At 39.4% G+C, this 21,667-nt stretch overlaps 1 protein-coding gene across 11 annotated transcripts in view; it reads left to right on the top strand.

Moving 5' to 3' along the window:
* GBF1 (golgi brefeldin A resistant guanine nucleotide exchange factor 1) overlaps positions 1–21,667 on the top strand; it is a 122,990-nt gene that overhangs the window by 4,437 nt on the left and 96,886 nt on the right. For all 11 annotated transcript variants that reach the window (XR_006821227.1, XR_006821228.1, XM_046027026.1 and 8 more), the window contains exons 2-3: positions 7,488–7,593; positions 10,054–10,120. Coding sequence is in view for 9 of the 11 variants with exons in the window: in XM_046027026.1 (XP_045882982.1) it covers positions 7,498–7,593; positions 10,054–10,120 (163 nt within the window). In the remaining 2 variants the exon portion in view is untranslated. The remainder of the gene's footprint in view (positions 1–7,487; positions 7,594–10,053; positions 10,121–21,667) is intronic.

Consider the following 21,667-nt stretch of genomic DNA (forward strand, 5'->3'; position numbering starts at 1 on the left):
CTGAGATGCCTATAGACTCATGGGAGAGACAGACTAAATGAATAATTATAAATCAGTATCAGTTCTTTAGAGCTATGTACAGTGTAATGTGATGAAAGAAAGGACTACTAATACTCTGTGGGGGAGTGGGTTAGCTAGAGAGGATCTCAAAGAGCAGGCATTATATTTTTTATTTTTTATTTTATTTATTTATTTGACAGACAGAGATCACAAGTAGGCAGAGAAGCAGGCAGAGAGAGAGGAGGGGAAGCAGACTCCCCGCTGAGCAGAGAGCCTGATGTGGGGCTCCATTCCAGGACCCCAGGATCATGACCTGAGCCGAAGGCAGAGGCTTTAACCCACAGCCACTCAGGTGCCCCGAGCAGGCATTATAATAACAACTATTTTTTGGAGGTTTAAATAGTGCTGATACCATGCTAAGTGCTTTACAGTCTTCTTATGGAGCCTCACAACAAACAGATGAGGAGATACTATCTTCATTTTGCAATGGAGCATTGTAAACTGGGGTTCAAAAGGCTAAGAAACTTGGCTAAGATGGTAAAGATGGTAATAGTCAGGACTGTTTTGCTTCCAAAGCTGGTTCTTGAAACCACTGTGGTATTCTGACTTTCTCATTAACTTTTGGATGGATTGAGTAATGCTTTACCAGGTGGACGAGAGTGAGAAAAAAATACTCGACATAGAAAAGGAACAGTAGGTGCAAAGACAGACAACAAAGACCATGATTTTGAAAAGGATGAACTTTTCGGGGCGCCTGGGTGGCTCAGTGCGTTAAGCCTCTGCCGTTGGGTCAGGTCATGATCTCAGGGTTCTGGGATTGAGCCCTGCGTCAGGCTCTCTGCTCGGCCGGGGGCCTCCTTACCCCTCTCTCTGCCTGCCTCTCTGCCTACTTGTGATCTCTGTCTGTCAAATAAATAAATAAAATCTTAAAAAAAAAAAAGAAAAGAAGGAACTTTTGATGGTCTATTTCATACATAGAGAATATGTATAGCATATATGGGGCATTAGTGTCCCCTACCCAGCTTAAAAAACAAAATATCACCACAATGAGGCTGCTTGTAATCCTTCTCTGTTAGTCACATTCCCCCTTCCCATGACCACTATTCTAAATTTTTTGTGAATTTTCTGGGATATAGTCTTAGCCGTGGACTTGCTGAGATACAGGATATGAAGTTCTTCAGTTTTGCAAGATGATGCAAATTGTAATTCAGATGAGTTGTATCAATTTACGTATCCACTAGCCACTTGCTCTGCATTTTTACCAACTCCTAATATTGTCGGGTTAATTTTTTGTGCTGTAAAATGGTATCTCATAAACATATTTTATAATTTTCTTGATTATTAATGGAGCTAATAATGTATTCATATATTTATTTGCTGTTTGTATTTCCTTATTCTGTGAAATGCCTGTTCATGTCTCTTGCCAGTTTGGGGGCATGTTTATATGTCTGTTCTTACAGTTTTTGTAACATTTTATATTATGGATATTGCTTCCTTATTAGTTATATGTATAAGATATACCGGTATTTTCTCTGAGTTTGTGACCTATCTTTTCCCTCTTTTTCATGTTGTTTTTTGAACAAATGTCTTTAATTTTTTTTTAAAGATTTTATTTATTTATTTACAGACAGAGATCACAAGTAGGCAGAGAGGCAGGCAGAAAGGGGTGGGGGGAAGCAGGCTCCCTGCCGAGCAGAGAGCCCGATGCAGGACTCGATCCCAGGACCCTGGAATCATGACCTGAGCCGAAGGCAGAGGCTTTAACCCACTGAGCCACCCAGGCGCCCCAAATGTCTTTAATTTTAACATGGTTTAATTTACCAGTTTTTTAAACTGGTTCTGCTTTTTGTTTTTTGTTTACATGCTTCTCTTCTCTGTGCTGAGATTATAAAAATATTCTTGTATATTATCTTCTAAAAGTTTTCAGATTTCCTTTTTCACATTTAAGTCTTTAGTTCATTGAAATAGATTTTTTTTTTTAAATTCCATGAAATAAGGATCCAATTTATTGTTTCTGTTTTTCATGCTTTTGTTTAGATCTAGAGGGAGTTGCTAGTTGATAGAGTGACTCCTCTTTGGATCCTCTTGGGGTGAGTAACTGGGATGCAACAAAGCGCCAGGGGAATGCTGTAGACTCAGCTTTAAACATACAGTACTTTTAAAGGATATATGTGGCTTAGAGTCTCTGGGCCAGTGGCTTATCTGGCCGGGGATGTTAGTTGCTGTTTATTTGGTTGTTCCTTCTCATGTTATTTCTGATACAAGATCTTTTCTAGCATACCTATATGAGGTCTCTGCAGGCCTTTGTGATTTTTTGTTTTAGAAATGAATGCTTTATTTTTTAAAATTCTTTTTTTGAAGATTTTATTTATTAGAGCGTGAGAGAGAGAGTGTGCATGCACAAGCATGAGCATGGGGGAAGGGTAGAGAGAGAGGGGAAAACCAAACTCCCCACTGAGCAGGGAGTCCAATGGGGGACTCAATCCCAGGACCCTGGGATCATGACCTGAGTGGAAGGCAGACGCATAACTGACTGAGCCACCTGGGCACTCTCTTTGTGACCTTGTGACAAAAGGTTCTAGCAAGTGGTTCACTGAGCTTCCCATTTGAAGCTGAAGGGCAGATTCCCTTGGAAGAAGACCTCTGTGAGGAGAAAAATGCTCAAAGGCCTGGCAGGAGATTAAGCAACTCTGTATGGTCCTTGAAAAGAATTTCTCTTCATCCTCTAGTTGTTTCTTTTTTACTAAGAAAAGAAGCTTGAGAAAATGATTTTTTGCATAGATCTTCACTGTCTTAGAAAGTTCTTAGCTTTGGGTGCTTATTCACTTTTCATCGAATGTTAGGTTGATTACTTCGGTTGGAATTCCAGTTCAAAATTTATTTTCTCTGGGAAACCTTCCAAATAGGTGGTAGATCCTTTAATTAATTAATTAATTGGCTTTTTAAAAAAATTTGCAATTTGTAGTATACTGTTGTTGTTTACCTGTTGCTGTGTTATTTTCAGTATGAGTGTTTTCTCTCATTCTCTTAGTTCTTTGAAAGAGAAATTAAATACTCTTATTTTATAGTGTCCTTTTACAGGCCTTTCAAAAAATTTTTAAAAAGATTTGTTTATTCATTTTAGAGATAGACTGCAAGCAGGGGGAAGAGCAGAGGGAGAGGGACAAGTAGACTCATGCAGAGTGCAGAGCCTGACACAGGGCTAGATCTCACAACCCTGAGATCATGACTCCAGATGAAATCAAGAGTCTGACACTTAGCCGACTGTGCCACCTAGGCACTACGAAAATATTTTTTATAATGGTAGGTATTCCTACTGAATGCCTACACCTACTGAATAATAACTATATATTGAAGGCCATCCATGATATGCCCCACACTTGCTGTCTTAGCTTTATCTCCTGTTATTCCCCTAGGAATAATATTCCAGCCAGTTTGGAATAATCATAATCCCCTAAATACCTACTAAATTTTCCTACCTATGAGCCTTTACTGTTGCCGTTCTTTCCTTATATTTTTGACTGTTTGAATCTGGTCTGATGACTCCTGGGTGGCTCAGTTAAGCATCTGGTTCTTGATGTCAGCTCAGATCATGGTCTTGGATTCCTGAGATCAAGCCCCATGCTGTCAGGCTCCATGCTTGGTGAAGAGTTGGCTTCTCTCCCTTTCCCTCTGCGCCTCCCCCTGCTCACTCTGTCACACTTACTCTCTCTCAGGTAAAAAAATAAACCTAAAAAAAAAACAACCCTGAATCCTGTCTTTCAGTTGCCTTTCTGGAGCCCTCTGCCAGAAGTAATTTTCTTTGTTCCACTACTGTGACACTGTGTATTACTCATGCATCAGAGATATATATGGGTTTGTGTGTATATGTATATGTTTTATCTAATCTACTAGATTATAAATTCCTTGTGGGTGGGTAGTGACAGTTCTGTATGCTGTGCGTAGTATTTTGCTTAGCATACATTAGGTAATAATGTCTGATCGACAGAAGTAAATGTTAGCTAATTAACTTTGATGGCTGCTCTTAATCCTTTACATATGGAATAATACAACTACTCTTCACTATTCTAATTTATTTTTTAAAAATATTTTTAAAAAATTATTTTATTTTCGTATTAATTATTTTTTTTTTAAAGAATTTATTTATTTGTCAGAGAGAGAGAGAGAGGGATAGAGAGAGGACAAGCAGAGGGAGTGGCAGGCAGAGGGAGAAGCCTGATGTGGGACTTGGTCCTGGGACCCTGGGATCATGACCTGAGCCAAAGGCAGATGCTTAATGACTGAGTCATCCAGGTGTCTCTTTAAGTATTTTTTTTAAAAGATTGATGTATTTGAGAGCGCACCCACAAGCGCGAGTGGGGCCAAGCGGAAACTAAGATGGCTCAACTCGGTGGCTCAACTGACTGAGCCACCCAGGCACCCCTGCACTATCCTAATTTAAAAATAGGTAGTAGGTAATATATATGTGTGACACAAAATTCAAGAGATACAAAAGAATATACAGAGAAAATTAAGTCTTCTTCTCATCCCAGTTCCCCACTTCCCTTATCTGGAGGCAACCTTTGTTAGCCATTTCTTCAAAATCCTTCCAGAGGTACAAAGCATATTCATCTTGCCTAAATAATTTAAGGAAGGAATCATACTAGAGATTTTATCTTTTCTCTTCTGATACTTTGAATTATTTTTTAATTTGGTCATTTTCTATTTCTTGGTTCTCCTCCCTCTTATTGTTGTTGTTTTCTCATTGTTGAATCTTCTCAGGAGGGAACGTTGCTGTGTGCCTAGGGCATTTGGAAAGCAGATAAATCTCCTAGGACTAACCTAGTTGTTTCTTTTCTTTCTTTTCTTCTTCTTTTTTTTTTTTTTAACCTAGTTGTTTCTTTACATTGTCATTAAAATAAACCTTTTTTTTTTTTAAAGAAATGTTTTATTATATTGGATTCTCTTGTGGATTTGAAGGGGGTATTATGGCCCTGGACAAAATTTGTGCCTTTTTCCCTTTATTATGGTTTTCATACTTCTTGCTTTCTGGGAGCCCGGTCTTATACAAAATGTGCAAATGGTCCTACTGGAAGAATGTATTTTTTTCTGTATATCTACGGCTCATTTTCTTTTAGATCCCATTAGACTCTGTAAATGCCTCATGGGCAGAAATTATATCTCATTTCTTTCTTCGTTACTAATTTTAGATTATATTGATGGTATAGTAATATATTCTCCCTATAAAAATTTAAAACTAGAACATTATAGGTAAGATTAAACTGTCCTCTGATTACACCCTGATTTTACAATATCGTCTCTAGAGATAACTGTGGTTGTTGAGTTTGGGATACATCTGCCCAGACCTTTTTTTTTTTTTTTTAAAGATTTTATTTGTTTATTTGACAGAGATCACAAGTAGGCAGAGAGGCAGGCAGAGAGAGAGAGAGAGAGGAGGAAGCAGGCTCCCCAATGAGCAGAGAGCCTGATGCGGGGCTTGATCCCGGGACCCTAAGATCATGACCTGAGCTGAAGGCAGAGGCTTAACCCACTGAGCCACCCAGGCGCCTCCTGCCCAGACCTTTTTTAAAAAGATTTATTTGTTTGGGGGAGAGAGAGAGTGTGTACACGTGATGAGCGGGGCAGTAGGGCAGAGGGAAAGAATCTCAAGCATGGACATGGACCCAATCTCACCCTGATACCATGATCTGAGCAGTAATCAAGTCAGACACCCAGCCAACTGAGCCACTCGGGTGCCCCTGCCCAGACCTTTTATTCTCTGTTTACACATGTATATATTATTTAAACAAAATACATTAAGCACACTTAGCAACACGGATGACTCACAAACATAATGTTTCAAGGAAAAAGGTCGAATATCAGAAAAATACGTGCAATATTATATTAGTTAAATAAAATACAAAAATATGCATCAATCGGGGCGCCTGGGTGGCTCAGTGGGTTAAAGCCTCTGCCTTCGGCTCAGGTCATGATCTCAGGGTCCTGGGATCGAGCCCCACATCGGGCTCTCTGCTCCGCAGGGAGCCTGCTTCCTCCTCTCTCTCTGCCTGCCTCTCTGCCTACTTGTGATTTCTCTCTGTCAAATAAATAAAGTATTTTAATAAAAAAATATGTATCAATGAAGTAAGAGTATAAAGCAACATAAAAGTTTAATAAACATCAGATTTAGAATAGTGAGACCTATAGATGAAAAAGAGGAGGATATGATTAGGGAGAATACACAGAGACTTCAGTTGTACTATTCTTAATTTGGATACAAGCTGTTCTTTTGCTTTTCATATTGTACTGTATGTTACATATTGCATATTTTCAAAAACAAATCTAGTATTTTATATAGGGTGGGTTGGTTGGTTGATTTTTTACATAAACATAGAGTTATATACTATGTGGGTTTTTTTTTTTTCCATTCCATATGTCTGAGAGCTCTATCCATGTCTTATTTGCTTTGTATCCTTAGAACTCTGAAAGATTCCTTATGCATAGGAGGTGCTTAATTAAGTAGTGTTTGTGGAATTATTTCTCCCCTTACTCTGATAGGCTTACTGTTTTAACTTTCCTGGAGCCTGATCTAAATGTTTGTCTAACTATATGTCTCTGTAGTCCTTTCCCTTTCTTTTAAAAATTTTGTCCTTGTGAAGAGGGTTTCTAAATAATGGAAAGTGGAAAGTGGTTTTATATGCTCCTACGTTTTTCTCTATGCTGAGAAGATATTCTTTTTTTGTATATTTTCACCTGGGAAGAGAATTAAATATCTTTTCCAAGTGCTATCCTAGGCAGCAAAGAAAATCCTGTGATAATTCAGTTGGGAACACTTAAAGTACTAAAGTAGTATTTTAGCTTCACTTCAGAGATTCATACAGAAGGAGCTTTAAAACGAGTCTGCCTTTCAATTTGTCTTACTAGAGAGTTCCTGCTCTAAGCAAGTTAACTTGACCTTTCATAACTTTTTAAAGGTTCTATCACTGCCACTATCCAGTTTTCTGGAGCTGACTTGGTAGAATGGATGTAGTCTATAAGTTGACATTGTAACTGTGGTTTCCAAACCAAGGCGGTTTTTCTAACAGCCTTCATTCATTTCTTTAAACTTAAAGTTCCATTGTTACTTTATTGAGGGAATAAAAAAGAACAAGGGGAAGATCTGAAATGTATCTTTAACACTAGTAACAGATACTAGTAATCCTCACAGGAGAGATTTTGTGGACAATTGACTTTGAAGAATTTGGCATGCTTGCTAGAGATTGTTAGGTGCTTTTGAGAAATTCTGGATTGATACTTTTTGAGTTGTATCTTGAACTTTTGGAGACCTCTAGGAGAGCTAGGTAGCTGGATTCATAACATAAGATGGACTTCATCCCATCCTGGTATTACTGGTGGGAAATCATGGTACTGAGAAGTTAAATCATAATTCTGACCGTATCAGGTACTGATTTAAACATGGATATGCCCTGAGTAACTAAATATTAACTACCTTTTAACTGTTTTGATAGGTTTTCCAGGATGGTGGATAAAAATATTTACATCATTCAAGGGGAGATTAACATTGTGGTTGGGGCAATCAAACGAAATGCCCGATGGAGCACTCATACTCCACTGGTAAGTGGGGAATGGGCAGATAGTTTGGACCCTGAGTTATAAGAGATCTGATGCATGGTTAAAACAGTAATCAATTTTTCTGTAATAATGAGAGTAGTAGGAACTCAGAGTTGTTCTTGGTATCAAGGACCCTTTTACTTTTTAAAGATTTATTTATTTATTTTAGAGAGAGAATGCACGAGTGGGAGGAGGGACAGAGGAAGAGAGGGGAAGCAGACTAATGTGTGGCTTGAGTTCACGACCCTGAGATCATGACTTGAGCTGAAACCAGGAGTTGGACGCTTAGCTGACTGAGCTACCCAGGCACCCCTATAAAGGACCCTTCTGTTTTATTCCAACTAGTGTCGAATTTATAGACCTTTTTTTCCTCTGGGACCCAAAAGATGATACTATTCTTCTAGCTATTTTTGTAGACAACTGAAGGTAGCACTTGGGACCTCTTAAATATACCTTAAAATGTCTGAAAGATACCTTACCTTTAGATTCCCTAGGACTATAATTAGCTATCAAATTGATACATGCAGTGTGGCATGTTGGTGGTACTCCTTGGGAGTATATAGAGCAGACCATATCTTGCCAATCAGATGACTAAGAAATTACCTGTTGTAAAGCTGGCTTTCTTTGTTGCATATGTATGGTCAAGGATATTTTTTGCACAGTTGTATAAAACAATATTTGGCACAAGTATAAAAACAAGTTTTAACATTTCCAACTCAGTGAATATATGTATGTATGTTTGGAAATTTCTCATGTTCATTTATAAAAATGGATTGTTTCGGGGTGCCTGGCTGGCTCGGTTGGTAGAGTGTGTGACTCTTGATCTTGGGGTTATAAGTTTGAGCCCCACACTGGGTGTAGAGATTACTTAAAAATAAAATCTTATTTTGTTTTATTACTATTATTTTAGTATGCTCCACATCCAGTGTGGGATTAAATTTACAAATGTGAGATTAAGAGTCCCATGCTCTACTGACTGAGCCAGCCAGGTGCTGCAGAGATTTTTTTTAAAGATTTTTAAAATTTTATTTGAGAGAGAGTCGGGCGGCAGAGGGAGTCAGGCAGAGAGAGAAGCAGACTCCTTGTTGAGCAGGGATCCCGATGCGGGGCTCAATCCCAGGACACTGAGTCCATGACCTGAGCCAGAGGCAGATGCCCACAGACGGAGCCACCCAGGCTCAAGACTTTTTTTTTCCCCCCAGATTTACTATTTAAGTAATCTCTACACCCAGTGCAGGGCTTGAACCTACAATCCTGAGATCAAGAGTTAACCTGCTGTACCAATTGAGCCAGCCAGGTACCCCAAAAATAAAATCTTAAAAAAAATAGAAATAAAAATGGTTTAGAAGCGAGGGAAAAAAAAAATGGTTTAGAAGTGAGAGTGGAGCTAGCAGTGTCTTTGAAATGAATATGTATGATTATATAATGAGTGTAAAGAAGGAAAAGAGATAGAATAATATATTAGCTTAGTCTTTTGGGATGCTATAACAGAGTACCACAGATTAGGTGGCTTATACACAAGAGAAATTTATTTCTCACAGTTCTGGAGACTGGAAGTCCAAGATCAGGGTGCCAGCATGGTCAGGTGAGAGTCCTCTTCTGGGTCTCAGACTTCTCCTCACAAGGAGAAGGAGTAGGGAAGCAATCTTGGGCCTCATTCATTCATTTAAGATTTATTTACTTATTTACTTGAGAAAGCGATCTAGAGAGAGCATGAGAGGGAGAAGGTCAGAGGGAGAAGCAGATTTCCCGCGGAAGCAATTCCAAGACTCCAGGATTGTGGCTTGAGCTGAAGGCAGTTGCTTAACCAACTGAACCACCCAGGCACCCTCTTGGTACTCTCTTTTAAGGGTATTAGTTCCATTCATGAGGACAGAGCCCTCACCCACCTTCTGAAGGCCCTAACCACCTATATTTTAAAGGCTCTACCTCTTATACCATCACATGGACATTAGGATTTTTACATACAAGTTTTGTTTTTTTTTTTAAGATTTTTATTTATTTATTAGAGAGAGAGCACGAGAAGGGGGGAGGGCCAGAGGGAGAAGCAGATTCCCCACCGAGTAGGGAGCCAGACGTGGAACTCAATCCCGGGACTCCAAGATCAAGACCTGAGCCAAAGGCTGTCGCTTAACCACCTGAGCCACCCAGGCGTTCCTACATACAAGTTTTGAAGGGACACACACATTCAGACCATAGCATGTATGAAGGCCCTGGTAATCTCTGGTAGCTTGAGTGCTGTGGTTATGGTATAGATTAGTATTTCAGGATTTACTATTTTAGGTAAACCCAGAGTATCTTTATGAAATAGAAGGTTGGGGGACTGGAAAGCTGAACCATGGCTAATTTCTTTTCCTCAGAAGGGAAACTTAATCAGTGGATTCAAAGTGCCCTGGATCTGTCTATTTCCTTTTTCCTCTTTGTCTGATACTGACTTTTTTTTTTTTAACCTGTATGTTATAGGATGAAGAACGGGATCCTCTGCTGCATAGTTTCAGTCATCTAAAGGAGGTTCTAAACAATATAACAGGTAAGTCCCCACATCTAAGTAGGATTATTTATACTGGTAAAAAACCATATGCTTGATTTATTTCAGGGATAGACAAACTTCTGCAAGGGACTATATAGTAAATATTGTAGGCTTTGCAGGCCATAGCAGCTGTGCAACTGCTCAGTTCTGCTGTTGTAGCTCAAAAGCAGACACAGTTAATACTTACACGAACGAGTGATAAATAAAATTTTTTTCAAAACCAGGTTTTGAAAGCCAGGTTTGGCCCATGGGTGTAGTTTGACCCTGGTTTACTGCATTGCTGATCCTTTTCCTTGAGTTGCTGGTGCGGTGTCCCACTTTAGTAGGGAATCAGCATTCATAGAATTATAAGCTCCCTTTATTGATTGAGTTATAATAAAGTTACTTTTGGTCTTGTTTTAACTACTTTCTTTCTCTGCCCCATGCATGCCCTGAGGTAGGAAGTTGGTGGCACAAGTGAAGTCTTACTATTATTTGTTACAAGTCAGATTTTAAGTACTTGCAACAAAACCCTTCTCTTACGGAAAGTCTTTGTCACTTTTAGGGCCTTAATTGTGTGTAATAGAGATCTTTCAGTCTTCATGTGTTCACAAAATCATTTGTCCCTTTTTTACTCCCTGTTTTCCTGATTGTAATAACTAATATTCATATGTTTAGAATTTTCAAAGCCTCTTTCGTGTTTATTACCTTATTGAACTTTTACACAGTCCTGTGAAGGAGGTGTAGCAGATATTGTCCCCTTTTTATGAATGAAGTTGAAGCCCAGAGACATTTTAAGTGATTTAGTTGAGATCACATTGATTCTAAAAGGTGGAGTCAAAACTAGAATTCAGGCCTGGTTTAGTGCCCTGGTCTACATTGCTTCTGTTCACACAATTAGAGGAGAATGTACACAGGAAGTGCCTCCTGTTGTATATGTATGTATCAAAGGAGGAGGCAAATCTCAACACCGTTGGGTTTTTCAAGGGGAGAGAGATTGAAGGGGAAAGCCTCAGAGCTGTGTTCCTCTGTCAACCATAAAGGGCTTTTGAAATTTATATTCCTGGAATGGTTTTTAGCTAGTAACATATCTAAGTAACATATCTTAGTAACATATCTAAGACAACAGTTGAAATAGTTTTTAGGTTTCTGAAAGTTAAGTAAGTAATAAAATTTTTCCTTTCGTGAGGAATGTAGGAGAGTATGTGGAGAAAAATTTCTTACTACTTTCTTGAACATGGGCTGAAGTTATCTAAGCGTTCTCCACATGTTTTTTTTAAGGAGCAGTTTCACTCTTTTGAAAAGCATCAGAAATGTTAGCCAAAGATCAAGTATAGAGGAAGTGGTTATTAGCCAGTTAGCAGGGTTAAAGCTGCAACTAGGTGGCATGTTCTTATTTTATGGCCTGTAATGTAAGTGCCTTGGCTGCTTTAGGAAGTTGGCCGCTTGCACAGATTTTTTTTTAATTTTACAGATAAAGCTTACCTATCCCAATTAGAAAGAAAATGTAGGAAGTAGGTATTTACAACTCTTTGGTGGCCAAAGTTTCAGCCTGTAGTTGATCCTTGAATAATACAGATTTGAACCATGTAGGTAGGTCCACTTATATATGGATTTTTTTCAGTACATGCAGTATAGTACTGTAAATATATTTGTTCTTATAACTTTTTTTTTCCCCAAGTACTCTCTACACCCAGTGTTGGGCTTGAACTCAAAACCTTAAGGGCAAGAGTTACATGTTCTACTGATTGTACTAGCGCCCCCACCCACCATGACTTTCTTAATAACATTTTCTTTTTTCTAGCTACATTTTTGTAAGAATATAATATATAATACTTATGACATACAAAATATGTATTAATTGACTGCTTATGTTATCATTAAGGTTCCTGGTTAACAGGCTATTAGGAGTTAAGTTTTTGGGGAGTCAAAGTTATACATGGATTTTCAACTGCAAGGGTTGGTGCCCCAAACCCATGGGTTTGTTAAAGGGTCAACTGTACTATCTTTTAAGAGATGTGAAGAGGACTGAACATGTTAGTATACTGGGAAACATTTGACAAACAATTGATACACAGTATTGTGTTGTATGTGTTTGGAAACACCCAGAATGGCTGAGATGAGACTGGAGTAGCCTTGTAGGCCTTTTGGGCACTCTGCAGACTTGAGGAGCTGAGATGGTGCTGCTCTCCTGACAGAGCTACATTTCCTGCTTGCCGTCTAATCCATATCCCATACTTGTTTTCTGTACCCTGACATTTCCTTGACATATCTCAAGAGACCCTATCTGTGGTGAGTGGCGCAGTTCAGGATTTGGGGTTTCTAGACTAAGAGCTGCCAGAGTTGAGTCTGCTGCTTAATTTTCCTATATCTTTGAGTCAGGAATCCAGATTATCTGCTGCTTGAAACTAATAAAACCAGAATGTGCTGAGGAGCCAGACCTGTCAGTGGTACTAGGAACATAGCTGGGTGTTGCCAAGCTTTCTCCTAGAGCAAGGAGGAAGGTGATATTATTTTCTAGGGCAGATGTTGAAGTGGTGCCTGCCAAGGTTGCCCATTGTTCTTAGGTTTTAACATATTACCTGCCTGAAAAAATGACAGAGTGGACCCAAGATGGAACATTTCATAGTCTTCTGATTGGTTCTGACCCCCCACATAGTGCTGGCTTCCAGGAGCAAGTTTATGGGTCAGCTGCCCCTGTGGTCCTGGACTCTGTAGTCCATGACCAATTTCTTGTTTCTTTTACTGAGACAAACAGATTTTTCTGATTGGCAGTGTCAGGAGGCCTGCTTTCTTGGAAGCCTATTAATGTGTTAGTGGTAGGAGGCTGGGAAAGGGTTTTGAACTTGGAAAGAGAAACTGAAGGGACTGCCTGTTCTGTGTGACTGGGAATGGTGTCCCACCTAGATTGGAGGAGGTATGGCAGGAATTCTAGAACTTCCATTCAGTTTAACTCATGAAACTGACTTGGGCTTAGACTTTTTCTATAAAAAGGCTTTTGATTTGCTTTTTTCTAGGCTATCTGCTGGCATGGTTGGTTAAGAATATCACTGTTGGAAATGGGTAGTTATTGGACATTGTCAGTAAACCAAAATGATTTTTTTTTTCTCTTCTTGTAAAAAGAGAATCTTTTAAGTAGATAAGCACTATCTACTCTTCCAGGAGTATTATCTTAGCATTATGGAAGAAATAAGTCCATTGTCTCTAATAAGGTTAGTTAAGTCCATACCAGTTATTCTCACAGATACATGTCTCTGGACTACATTCGCAGTTAGTATTTTGCCCAAACTGCATGATAACTGCATACTCTGTAGTATTTAATAATAAAATAGCCTAATACCAAATCTAAAGTGACGGTTGCAGTTGGAAGGTACAGGGTACCTAAGAGCAAAGTTTGCATGTTGCTATTTTGGATAAAACCTTAGCTCACCATCAGTGAGACTTAACTGCTGCCCCTCATTTGGTCTTTAAACCCTCTTAGGAGTCCTTTTAGGAGGTTATTGTGGAAAGTTAAATTAGATGTGTGGTTACCAGGGGCTGGGAGGGGGTCTGGGGAGTGACTGCAAATGAGTACAGGGTTTCTTTTTGGAGTGATGAAAATGTTCTGGAATTAGATAGTGGTTATGGTTGTACAACTGTGTGGATATATTTTAAAACATTGAATTGTATGTTTTAAAAGGGTAAATTTTATGGCATGTGAATTATATCTTAATTTTTTAAAAAAATATTTATTTATTTATTTGACAGAGAGAGAGAGAGAGACAGCGAGAGAGGGAACACAAGCAGGGGGAGCAGGAGCGGGAGAAGAAGGCTTCCCGCTGAGCAGGGAGCCCAGTGTGGGGCTCGATCCCAGGACCTGGGGATCATGACCTGAGCCGAAGCCTAGACGCTTAACAACTGAGCCATCTGGGCGCCCCTACATCTTAATTTTTAAAAACAGCAAATGTGGGGTGCCTGAGTGGCTCACTGGGTTAAAGCCTCTGCCTTTCGCTCAGGTCATGATCCCAGAGACCTGGGATCAAGCCCCGCATGGGGCTCTCTGCTTGGCAGGGAGCCTGCTTCCTCCTCTCTCTCTCTGCCTGCCTCTCTGCCTACTTGTGATCTCTATCTGTCAAATAAATAAATAAAATCTTTAAAACAAACAAACAAAAATAGCAAATGTAGTGTAGGCTGGAAGAGTTGTGGGATTCTCCAGTTCTTCCTCAGGGGTCAGAACTATGGAGGGAAGCCTCTGACTATAGTTGCTGCTGTGCCCTGAACCCATTACCCAGCAAAGGCAGCCTAAGGCTATCTTCAGTCTTCTGGCCAAGTTTGTCCTTTTATGTCTCTCTCATTAACTCAAGAAGCACATGGCTTTTATATTTAAATTTATTCAAGCTGTAATCTTTGACATTTGAGTTAGCTTTTAGTACAGTTTTGCATTTATAGTAATATATATTATGTATTTTCTCTATCCCCAAAGAATCCGTTTTAATCTTTTCCGGATGCAAATTTCAGGCTGTCTTGTCCCATCTCCCCTCTCTTGCTGTCTTTCCCCTCCCCCCACAGAGTGTGTTTGATCAGGTGTGGCAGGAATATCCACTGTCAAGCTGCGCCCTTTATATTAGTCAATATTATCCTTCTCCCCCCTCCCTGTCTGTCTGCCCCTATGGGCTTTCCCAGTTGATTTATAATTTTGGAATTCTCATCGGAGTCTGTAATACAGTTTGTTCATTATTTAACCAAAACCTGTTTAATGAGCAGAGAGAAGCAATGTAAATGTTAGGCATGTTGCAGTGATGTACCTTTGTGCTTCTCAAAGCGGGTGGGTAGTTAACTCTGTGCTGTCTGCAGGGCTGGGGTGTCTTGGCTTTAGGGGCAGAAGAACCACTGCTTCTCCCTTACATCTGCCCACACCCTGCCGTGGTTTGGGATTTCAAAGACACGTATCCTTTTATTCTTCCAGAGATCTTTGGGCTCTTGCATATTGGAGTTACCTTCAATCTTCAATCTTACAGCTAGACCAGATGGTACAATCTGTGGCATGGGATAGGGGAATGAAGGGGAAAGGAAAAATAATCAGGATACTCGGGTTTAGATTTTAGGTCTGAAGAAAGTAAGCAGTTAAAAAAAAAAGAAGAAGAAAAGAAAGTAAGCAGTTTAGAAGAATCTTTCTAGCCCACATGGTGTATGGTCTTTGATCTCTTTGTTGCGCAACTAGACAAGTCCTTGCAAGCCTTAGTGCCCTCATCTAGTATAGCTTCATGGAAAGGGCTCTAGTCAGTTGTGATTTGTGGTGTTTGACTGTGGTCATTTGCCCCCAGATACAGGCTGCCTTTGTCTTTAAACTTAGATCATTACAAAGTTTCTTTTCCAGGAAATTTTTGGTTTAAAGCAAAGATAGCGTAATAGTCTACAAGTATCACAACCAGCATCTTCTCTTAAGGGATTACCTCTTAGTTACTTTAAAGCCTGTAGGGCCAGAGCTTGAGGGAGACTTTTTAGTGTGCGTGTGTTGGGGATGGTGGAGGTTTGGGGCGTGGGTAGTGAGTTTGCCTTTGGAAATTTAACTCTATAGTCATTTTTAGTTCTGAAGACCTATGAGGATTGGGGGTATTTGTCATGAGACCAAGATGGTCTTGAGGCCCAGTCTAAGCATCTGTATTAACTATGGAATTGTTTTATCTTCTTGGACCTTTTCTTGCTGGGGTTTACCAAGATTTGATTTCCTTCTGGTTCTGGGTTCTTGAATTGCTTCTAAACAGTATTTGTTGAATATCTGCTATGTTATGGGCATTTTGATCAGACACTTAGGGTCTGTAATGGTATACAGTCAACTCATAGCCCCTGGTTTTACAAGACTAGTGACTCTAGCTGACCGTTCCAAGGCAACCTTTGTGGCTTCTGTTCCATGCCATATCGTTCCCTATGGGCATGGAATGACTGATAGTGATTGAGGGCAGTTTATTGCCATCTTTTTCATGTCTTACTAACAAACAAGCCAAAGAAATGAACAAAAATTGTAGCTTATATATTTGCTTATTTGGCTTTTTCATATAAAGCATTCTTGCCAGGGTTTAGATACTCCGAAAGACGTTGGTGGTTTGTGTAGAGTAACTCTGAGGGAGAGGATATTTTTTTAACTGGACAACAAGATATGGTGTACTTGAGTTTAAGATGGAGAAGCAGGTGCCTGGAGAAAGTGGATGTATCAGGAGTTTATTTAAATATAGTTTATCCTGGACAAACACACCTGTAGAGTACTGTCTGTCTCAAGCCCTGTGAATTCAGAGCTAGGAGGTTTGAATCCATACAACCTCCAGAGGTTTGCAGAGAACATTTAAACAGAGTCTGGAAGCCAACCTGGGAGGAACGATGACTTAACACCTGTCTGGCTTAGGTCTCTTAGAAATACCCTTCTAAGTAGAAGTGAAACGGTTCAAGAATGCCTCATACCTCAAGGTTAATCTGTATTAGGGGCGCCTGGGTGGCTCAGTCGTTAAACATGTCTGCCTTGACTTAGGTCATGATCTCAGGGTCCTGGGATCAATCCCCACATCAGGCTCCCTGCTCAGTGGGAAGCCTGCTTCTCTCTCCCCCAGTCCCTCTGCCTGTATTCCCTCTCTTCACTGTCTCTCTCTGTCAAATAAATAAAATCTTAAAAAAAAAAAGGTTAATCTGTTTTATTTGGCACATGGGAAGGTATCAGGAAAAGAGACTTAATAGTCTCTGTCAGGGAAAAGATTGAGTAAGGGTATATTATTTGAATAAAAATTTTGCTAGAGTTATCATCTTCCACCTGATTGAATGCATACTCACTTTTTCTGTAGAGGCCTGTAGTTTGGGGAGTAGTAAGTAATATATCATTATTAGTCAGCATGAGAAGAAGGTTGAATGAGTCATTAGCTTTGTCCCACTTGGAATTGAGCTTGTGATTTGTTCAAGGCCTAAGTGGAGACTGAAAGAACCAAGTGTGTGTGATAGAATCTGGCAGACAAATTCATATAATGGGTTGAGTGTTGGAAGAACAAGGTTGGGCACACTTATATAAGTATGTATTTCCTGTGCCCTTTTTGACTTTTTTGTTCTATAAATAAAAGATTGCATTTGTTTGGAGATTGTTGAGCAACACATTAGGATGTGACCTGAATTTGAGTCAGACTGACTTTGGTACCTTAGAATCTCGGTAGGCTTGAGTGTCCTCACACTTATGGGCATTTCAGCACGGTTAGAGAAAATAAAGGTACTATGATTCTTTTTCCCCCCAGGGAATATTCGTATAAATAAGGTGACTCTAAGAGGCCTATAATTTGATGACTTTGTCATTCCTGGGAATGATCTGAACCCTCCTCAGTTGACACTTCTAAACCAAGAATGTCTTCCAAACATTTGTTTGTCCTAGAGATTAGAAAAATGAAGACTTTGTGGAGATCAGCTCTGCATAGTCTGGTTTCTTTTGAGCCCAGCTCTTCCTTTTTCTCTCCATAATACTTAAACACATTTAGCCATCAAAACTAGTCTGCTGGCAAAATTTCCACTATATGTACCTGAAAGTGGATTATGATACAAAGGGCTTTCTTAATAGCTTGGATTCAGAAGCAGAGGCAAAGAAGTCTAATTTTTTTCTAATAGAGGTTAAGGGACAGTGTGACAGTGTGGTCTGAAGTGGGCGTCAAAGTTGCTGGTATTACTGTCATTGCCATTGTCCTCTTTGGCACAGATACCTCTTGAGGCCTGAAATTTCTCCCTGAGTTTGTGCTCAGCTTGCCATGGCAGCAGTCAGATGAGTAAAAAGAGGAAAAGCCAGCTGCTGCTTTGTTTTTAACAAGGATGCAGGCAGAGTCTCTTTCTTCTTTTCCACCCACTAAAACTCACAGTAAGTGCCAAGAGATTTTCAGAGCCAGATATTTGAAATTCAACGTGCAGTTTTGATTAGAGATAGTAAGGAGTTATTTGTCTCAGCCTTGTCTTCTCTAACCACCTCTGTGTGTTCATAGATGCTTAATTGGTCACCCTAGTTTCTAAAGTGATACTGGATATGTTAATGGAAAGGATGAGTGCATTTGTCTTTTCTCTCCTGGCACCCATTAGATAGAACTGAGTATAGAGTAAAATGAATTTGATCATTTCAGCTCAGATCCCCTCATTAGAAAAGGTTGGTTGATGGAGAGTGGTGACTTCCTTAAACTCTCAGTTTTACTTCTAGAAACCAGAAGATAAGATGCTCCTTAGTAGGTATTAAGGCTTTTGTTTCTTTATTTTGGTCTTTGGAGATCCTGAAGGCCTTAGATGGACAAACACTCTTGGCTGCCTGTTGTTTGGCTTCTCACTGCATGCCTCTTTTTTTTTTTTTTTTTTTCAAAGATTTGTATTTATTTGATAGAGATCACAAGTAGGCAGAGAGGCAGGCAGAGAGAGGAAGGGAAGCAGGCTCCCCGCTGAGCGGAGAGCCCAATGTGGGGCTCCATCCCAGGACCCTGAGATCATGATCTGAGCCGAAGGCAGAGGCTTTAACCCACTGAGCCACCCAAGCACCCTGCATACCTCTTCTATAATACCAGCCTTCTGTTACCACTGTTACCACTGTAGGTTGAGTTGTGAAGGGCTGCTACATGTGTACACATCACAACTGACCTTTCCTTGTTCCACACTTATTGAGCAATTACTTGCCTATTTGTAGAACTCACATTATTGCCTTGGGTTTCTGGCCTAGTGTCAAGTGGGAGCTTCCAGGAAGTGGCCTGATAGACTGTACATCAGAGGGCAATAAATTGGCATATGATTTGGTGGAAAGGCAGGGCCAGATGTAGTGTGGGAGCAAGGGTTTTTCTGTAGTCAGCTACACAGCTTGCTTCCAGGTGTCCTGGAAAGCAGCTTGGGAACTGGAGACTGAGGGTAGTTGGGAACATTAACTAGGGAGGAAAAGGATCAAAAGGAGTTCAGTGTTGTCTGTGATGGGCCCTGCATTGGGAAAAATCCTCTCAAAGTAGAGGGGCAAAGAAATTTCCCTGACGCTGGTAGAATTTTTCCACTGATTATTCTTTCTTTCAAATAAAATGAGTTATTAATTGGCAGAAAAAATACAAAACTTGGAAGACTCCTAGCAAGGGAGTATTCTGCAACAAGGGGTGTAAAGAATCACTTTCTTTCATAAACTGGAGGATGAACCAACAAGGGGTTGCAGAATAAGAAAGCCTCATTCCACATGAGATTTTTGATGACGACTCATTCTTCTCTTTGGACAAGCAACAGGTTTAAGAAAACTGGCTCCAAATTGATAATGAACTGAGAGCTAAGGTATTATGACTGCCCTGCCATGGGCTAGAGTAGTATCTTTCTGACTGCAAGTTGAATTCCATTAGTGGATTGTGAAATCATTTTAAAAGGTCACATAGCATTTTCTCCTTAGTTTTTTATTGTGAAAAATTTTAAGCTTCTGCACATTTATTTTTACACTTATTAATATTTAGCCAATTTGCTTTATCCATATTTATGTATGTATTTTTATAAGCTATTTGAAAATAAGTTTTAGACATGTTGACATCTTACCCTTGAATACTTCAGCATGCATCCTAAATAAGGACATTCTCCTACATAATCATAGTACCATTATCACACCTACAAAAACTTAATAATTTATCAATATTAGCTAATACCCAGTCCACATTAAAAAATTTTTTTTAAAGATTTTATTTATTGGGCGCCTGGGTGGCTCAGTGGGTTAAGCCGCTGCCTTCGGCTCAGGTCATGATCTCAGGATCCTGGGATCGAGTCCCACATCGGGCTCTCTGCTCGCAGAGAGCCTGCTTCCCTCTCTCTCTCTGCCTGCCTCTCTATCTACTTGTGATCTCTCTCTATCAAATAAATAAATAAAAATCTTTAAAAAAAAAAAGATTTTATTTATTTATTTGACAGAGATCACAAGTAGGCAGAGAGGCAGGCAGAGAGAGAGAAGGGGAAGCAAGCTCCCCACTGAGCAGAGAGCCTGATGAGGGGCTCGATCCCATGACCCCAGGATCATGACCCAAGCCGAAGGCAGAGGCCTAAACCAGCTGAGCCGCCCAGGCGCCCTGACACATTAAAAATTTCTGATTTGCCCCCAACCATCTTTTATAGCTGTAGCTGGTTTTATAAACCAAAATCCAAGTGAAATTCTCTTTCACTAGGTAGTTATATCTCCTTAGACTTTTAAAAATCTTATATAGTTTTCTCCACCCTTTTTTTCCCCCTTGGCATTGACTCTTGAGAGTAGGCCATTTATCTTTAGAATGTTGTACATTCTAGGTTTGTCTTTGTCTTTGTGGTATCATATAACTTGTTCCCGTATCTCATGTATTCCTGTATTCTAGAAGTTAGGGTTAAAGGCTTAATTAGATGCTTAACTAGATGTTTAACTAGATTTTTGGCAAGTGTACTTTGTAGGTGATAGTGTGTATTTCATACTATTATCATCACAGGAAGTATATATTGTCAGATTGGTCCCCACTTATTGGTGGTGTTAAATGGATTACTTGCTTCTGGTTGTGACTGCCACATTTCCTCATTGTAAAGTAAATTTAACTTTTCCCTTTGCAATTAGTAAGTACTCTGTGAAATAATAATTTGGCACCTTATGACTATCCTGTTCTCTAAAATCCTTTTCCATAATGATAATCTACTGATGAATTTTTGCCAGTCACTTAGTGGGGTTTGCAAAATGATGCTTTTCTAATTCTGTTATTTTTTCTACATTGATTAGCTGGCATTCTCTGTAAAGAATCACTTTCCTTCATAAACTGGAGGATGAACCATAGTTTCTCCTAAAGAAGCAGGGAAAATGCTTAATTTTTTCCCCTTTAACTGCCTACTTTAAAAGTAAGGAGTTAGAGTTAATAATGATGGTGGCAGATGAGGGGTTTTGCCTCTTATGGGGGGCTTGTGAATTTTTATTTATTCAGTGTTTTATAATTCATTACATTTATGATTATTTTTGGTGTTCAAATCATTTTGAGTTTGGCCCCTTCCAATTAGTTTCTTTGTTCCTTTGATATAACCCCTTTGAGCACTTCCCTGTTTTCTGGTATCAGCTTCAGTTATGAAGAGAGAGGGGAAAAAAAAAGAATAGAATAGAAAGTATCTGTGCATCACACATAATAAGGATAAGTATTATTTTGGGGAACTTTTGTTTTAGTTAGAGATGTTGTATTCTGAGTTGTAATGTAGACTGTATTTCTGTATGTCATGGTCAAAATTTACTTCTGTTCTGGCACTGGTTTGAATTTGTCTCTCTGCAGTGTTATTTCTTAGGCAAGGAGTTGTAGAGGGTGTTGAGTTCTTGACATTCTGTGAAAGACTCTGTGAAGTGCCTTAGCCCCCTTGACATTTGGAAACCAGTGAACTATTATATCTGCATATTTTCCTTATCAACTTTGGTTTCAGTAAAGCATATCTGTCTATTATCTTGTCTGTTATCTGTTTATTTATTTAAAGATCTATTACATGTTATTTTCTTCCCCCAGCTTTATTGAGATTTAATTGACATAGAACATTATGTAAATTTAAGCTGTATAATATGATGATTTGATACAAATACACTTTGCAAATTTTTCC

The sequence above is a fragment of the Meles meles genome, chromosome 13 (genome assembly GCF_922984935.1).
Source record: "Meles meles chromosome 13, mMelMel3.1 paternal haplotype, whole genome shotgun sequence".
Classification (NCBI taxonomy): Eukaryota; Metazoa; Chordata; class Mammalia; order Carnivora; family Mustelidae; genus Meles; species Meles meles.